This window comes from Benincasa hispida, chromosome 12 (genome assembly GCF_009727055.1).
Source record: "Benincasa hispida cultivar B227 chromosome 12, ASM972705v1, whole genome shotgun sequence".
NCBI lineage: Eukaryota > Viridiplantae > Streptophyta > Magnoliopsida > Cucurbitales > Cucurbitaceae > Benincasa > Benincasa hispida.
The window spans coordinates 78,888,835-78,894,834 of NC_052360.1; the positions used below are offsets into that span (position 1 = coordinate 78,888,835).

The 6,000-nt window shown below is 27.5% G+C and overlaps 1 protein-coding gene across 1 annotated transcript; it reads left to right on the forward strand.

Moving 5' to 3' along the window:
• The first annotated feature begins 5,002 nt into the window (after positions 1-5,002).
• Positions 5,003-5,713, forward strand: LOC120067985 (putative invertase inhibitor). Its single transcript, XM_039019645.1, has one exon. The coding sequence runs from the start codon at positions 5,061-5,063 to the stop codon at positions 5,625-5,627; it is 567 nt and encodes a 188-aa protein (XP_038875573.1). The 5' UTR covers positions 5,003-5,060; the 3' UTR covers positions 5,628-5,713.
• Positions 5,714-6,000: the final 287 nt, after the last annotated feature.

Here is a 6,000-nt window from a genome sequence, read left to right on the forward strand (position 1 = left end):
GAAAGAAATAGTCAATAAATGACTAGTTTAGAATATGGATATTCTAGAAGAAATCCTAGATATAAGTACTCATAAGAATATTGAAATAAATGAGGATAATAATGAGATCTAAATAAATTATGTAACCATATAAGTTGACAATATTTTTGCATACAATTTTACTTACGATATTATTTATGAAAGTGAGTATGAAAAATATCGACATAGAAAGAATTCACTCATGTAGAATGAAAAACTCCAATATAAATAAACTCATTTTTCAAATCGTGAAGACTAGTAGTCCAGACATCAGATAATGTCAAACATGTGGGATAAAAGTGGAGTATTTGTAAAACAAATAGAGTGAAGTCAAAAGATATAAAACGAGACAGAACCCACAATAATTCTCACAATAGACTCGTATTAATTATGAGAAAATATATTCTCTAATGATCTGTATACAATATCTGCTTGTGTATGAAAAATTTAATATCCATCGTAATAATGATAAAGGTACCATAATCTCATAATCAAAATATTAGAGAATTATATATATATATCATAGAGATTCTTATAAAATATTCTTGAAGAATGTGATATAATTATCTTGTTCAATAATTGTTGGTATGAGGGTACAAAAATAACCTTATTTGTCCATATCCTTTTATAAAGAAATCACAATCTGAGATTTACTATATATTGATGATTTGAGCAGAAACTCTTGAAGAGATTTCAAAGACAATTGAATTTTTGAAAAAAGAAACTGAGATGATAAATTTTGCCTTAGCTTGCAAATAAAGTATAGAACAAATGAAATTGCATCAATTTATACATTAAAGATCATTTGTGGATTATGTACATCATTAAATACTCCTATGATGGTTCATTCACTCGATGTGAAAAAGATGTATCATCTGATCTCAGAAAAATAATGAAGAATGTTAGGTCCTGAAGAACCATAAATTTTGAGAAATAAGTACTTATATAATTTGACTAATTTATACACTGTACTTTGTAGTATTTTTCAGTAATTTTGTTACATATATATGATATTCCTCCAAAAGGAGGATATTGGAGTAGAGTTAAACATATGGTATGTTTTATTTGAGAATTAGTTACATTGATTTATTTTATTCTAATAAATCTAAATATGATCTAGTTGGTTGTGAAGATGCAGGTTAATTATCCAACCCATACAAGCTAGATCTTAAACAAGTTACTTAGTACATGAAGAGAAATTTTTATATCATGACGATCAGTGAAACAAACCATAACGACTACTTCCTCAAATCATACTGAAATTCCTACAATTCACGAGGCTAGTCGAGAATGTATATGGCTAAGATCAATGACTTAGCACATTCGTGGAACATGTGGTTTGTCTTCTAGTAAAAATTTTCCAACGATATTATACAAAAACAACACAACATGCATATCCTAAATCAAAGGAAGATATATCAAAGGAGATAGAACAAAACATATTTCACCAAAGTTTTTCTACACTCATGATCTTGAAGAAAATTGTGACATCACTATACAATAAATTTGTTCGAAGGATAACCTAGCAGACTTATTTACAAAATCATTACCAACTGCAACCTTTGAAAAATTGGTGCACAATGTTAGAATGCTATGCCTCAAAGATCTCAAGTGATGTTTCCATGAAGGGGAGTAAATATATTGTATTCTTTCTAAAAGTATTAGATTATATGAAATATGTACTCTTTTTCCTTCACTAGGATTTTTTTCCCAATAGGTTTTTTCCTAGTAAGGTATTAACTAGACATATTTCATATATATAATGGACATCTCAGGAGGAGTATTATAAATATTATTATAATAGATGCCCATTAAAAACTCATGCTTAGAGTTTGTTGATCATGTGTCATGCCTTCATTTTTCAAAGTATCGTCCATATGTCTCAACATTACACATTATTAGTATCCATGTAATCTGCCTCCTATTTGCCAAGTTGCCTATAAATAGTTGCATTTGGCGGATTTTGGAATAAACACATTGGGCAAAATCCAAAAAGATTGGAAAAAGTAGAGAAATCCATCATTTTTATTTTATTTACTTTTATTATTTATTTATTTCATATATTTATATATTATGTTTAATTTATTTTAATATTTATTTATTTTATTATTATATTATATTTATTTATTTTAATGTTATATTTTATTGGTATATGTGTTCCTGTTGTGCTCCTCAAATTCACAACACCTTATCAGTACCAGCACTATCGTTTTATCTGCTAAAGGTAGATCCTAAATGTATATTGGTTTTTCTCTCTCTGCATTATAATTAATAAATTAAATTTTGTTTTACATATTTGATATATATTAAATTTCTAATATAAATATAATATTTTGTAATAGTGTTACTATGAAAAATATTACAAAATTAGAATTTGTACGATTTGATATTAATGGCGATAATTCTTTATCATTAGTGCTTGATGCCAAAATACACCTGGATGTTATAAAAATATGATCATCGAAAAATAATTTTTNTTTTAATATTTATTTATTTTATTATTATATTATATTATATTTATTTTAATATTATATTTTATTAGTATCTGTGCTCCTCAAGTTCACAACAAATTCTATGTTTTGTATGTAATAAATTCTTGGATAATTGCAAGCAATGAATGGTAATATTAGGGATAATAACTAACTGTATAACAACCTTTTGAAAAAAATTATAAATATAGCAAAGTGTATCAACGATAGACTTCTATCGCTGATGAACTCTTACTAGCGATATGGTTTGTCACTCATAGACTTCCATCGGCGATGTAGTCTATCATTGATAGACTATCTAAAGTTTGTCATATTTGCAAATTTTTATATGATTAAATTTATTGAGAAAATTCAAACATTTTATTTTTGTTGTCTTTTGATGCTCATTTCTTGTTTCACAGCCTTAAGGTAATTGTTTTTTTTTTTACTATTCAAATAATTTTTGTGCATATAATACTATATGCATACAGTAGAAATTATAGATTGTTGTGAACTTGAGGTGCAAAATGGAAACTCGGATATCAATAAAACATAATATTAAAATGAATATAATATAATAGTAATATAATAAAATAAATATATATTAAAATAAATTAAACATAATATATAAATAAAAAATAAAATAAATTAGCTAAATATAAAATAAGGAATTTCTCAAAGTTCTCCACTTTTTCTAATTTTCATGGACTTTTGTCCAATGTGCACAAAATGTTATTAGTTATAGGCAATTTGATAGGTAAGAGGTGGATTACATGGATACTAGTAGTGTGTAATATTGAGACACATGGACAATACATGGGGTAATGGACAAGTGACACATGACCTAAGGATACTAATAATGGGCATCTACATACTTTCCTTAATAATGGGCATCTACATACTTCCCTTAGATGCCCATTATAAAATATGCCTCGTTAAAATCTTACTAGGAAAAAATCCTCTCTGCGTAATAACAGTTTCGAATAGATTTTAAATAATGTGGAGTTGTAATCACTTACTGATTTGAAATCTTGTAGCCTCAAGTGCATCCACTCATAACTAGCCTTAGGATGAATAACTGTTTTTTTAATGATCATACCTCCCGTTCAAATTTTTTCACAAGATACATGGATCTTTTATTTAAGATACTTCATTTTCAATCCCTCGTGGAGATGATGACGAAGGAAAATAATAACTTTTGTTTTTTCCTTGCTGGATGTCATATTTTCTTCTTTAATAGTCTCTCCAAGATTCATAACACCCAGTGGATTTCGACATCAATTACCCATGACAAATAATTCTTACTGTTAATATCAAGGGTGACAGATTCTAATTTTGTGAGATTTTCATGGCAACACTATCATAAAATATTGTATTTATATTAAAAATTTAATAGATGTTAAATATGCAAAATAATGTTAAATTTAATAATTATAAGGAAGAGGAAAAAACTAACACAGCTTTAGACCTAGTTTTAGCGAGGAAAACTATAGAAGTTTATGCTGATAACGTAATTGTGAACTTGAGGAGCACAACAGGAACACATATACCAATAAAATATAATGTTAAAATAAATATAATATAATAATAAATTAAATTAAATATTGATATATAAATAAACAAAATAAGATAAATTAGCAAAATATAACCTAAGAAATTTCTCTAAATTCTCCACTTTCCACAATTATCATGGACTTTACTCAATGTGTGTATCTTCCAAAACCCACAAAATGCCATTATTTATAGGTTAACTGACAAGTAGGAGATGATTACATGGACACTAATAGTATGTAATCTTGAGACATATGGACAACACATGGACTAATGGATAAGTTATACATGACCCATAGATACTAATAATGAGCATGTACATTACACCTAATTTAATATATTTATAATATAGATCAATTTGATTGGTGGAAATTACTTAATTATCTAACTTTTGTTCTTATCCTTTTAGGGGGAAAAAAATCTCAAACAGCATTTAAAAATATTTTCAAAACATTTAAACTAAAATGGAACATATGAAAATTAAGGACTAAATAAAAACTAACTCCAAATATCAACTATTAAAAATATAATTTCTCCTATATTTTATTACAAAAGAATTTTCTGTACTTTTTTTTGAAAAATAAATTCTTTATTCTTGCCAACTAACTACATAAAATCTCTTAAATTAAGGAGACTATTTCCTCATCCATGATGATAGGAAATGTACCAAACTACTCATGTTCAAATATAGAAATAAAATTAGCACAAAAAAAAAAAAAAATAGTAACTAACCAAATAAAATTTATACTCACCTAAATATTAAAAAAACCAAATATAAAAATATTTTTATTTTTATTTTTCTAAATCTCCCTCTGACATTGTAATTCCCAAAAAATGTAATATCAATAAAAAAAAACCCATTTTATTAATTAATTATTAATGAAATATTCTAAAAATAATATTTAAAGCTCTCTCTTTCTCACCTACATTGTAATTTCCATCTATAAAAATGGATTTGATAGAACAAACAAAACAAATATTCACAAGAGTTGGAAAAAAAGAAAAAGAAAACTCCAATTGCCAATGGCCATATCTCTTTATTTCTCTGCTTTCATTCTCTCCATCTTCTTCTTCTCCAATTTCCTCATTACACAATCCTCCATTACCATCAACACAACTGATTTAATCCAAGAAACTTGCATGAAAATCTCAAGAGAAGACCCTAACATTTCCTACGACTTTTGCTTAACATCTCTAGAATCTGCTACGAAGGATATCGAATGCATCAATCTTCGTCACCTCGGCCTCATCTCAATCGGGCTGTTACGTAGGAATGTGACCAGCACGCGCCACCATATCATAAGTTTGATGGAAAACACGAAGCTCTATCCGTTTGTCAAGTTTTGTTTGGAGGATTGTTTGGAGCTTTATTCCGATGCGGTCCCGACAGTGACGCAGGCGATGTGGGATTATAAGTTGAAGCAATATGATGATGCGAACATCGCGGTTAGTTTGGTGATGGACGCGGCGGAAACTTGTGAGGATGGTTTTAAGGAGAGGAAAGGAGTGGTTTCCCCATTGAAGAAGAGGGATGAAGATGCTTTTGAATTGGGAGCCATTGCTCTATCAATTATAAGTCTGCTTCATTAAGTCAATTCCATTCTATGAATTAGGTTTGTGTAATTAAAAGTTCGACTTTAAATTTAAGGATTTGAGTTTATCTTTTTCAAGTTCCACTTCTGCATTTGGTATGTCTTTAATTTTATTAGTAGATAAATTAGAAATAATATAGAGTTTTATTGAACAAATGTAGTGATGATTTATGTGAGTCAAACAAATAATAGAGGCGAGCTTGAAATAAAAAAAAAAAGACATTAGAATTGATTTTCAAAATTATTTAAGCTTGAAAATTAAGCCTATTGCACATTACTTGCACCTCTAATTTTTTTGAGAACTAAAAAAATTAGTTTTGAAAAAGTTGTTTTTATTTTTTGAATCATTTATTTATAAAAAGATGCAAATC

Bases quoted from the DNA above. Each gene is read 5' to 3' on its own strand.
- LOC120067985 (XM_039019645.1), top strand. From the start codon at position 5,061: ATGGCCATATCTCTTTATTTCTCTGCTTTCATTCTCTCCATCTTCTTC.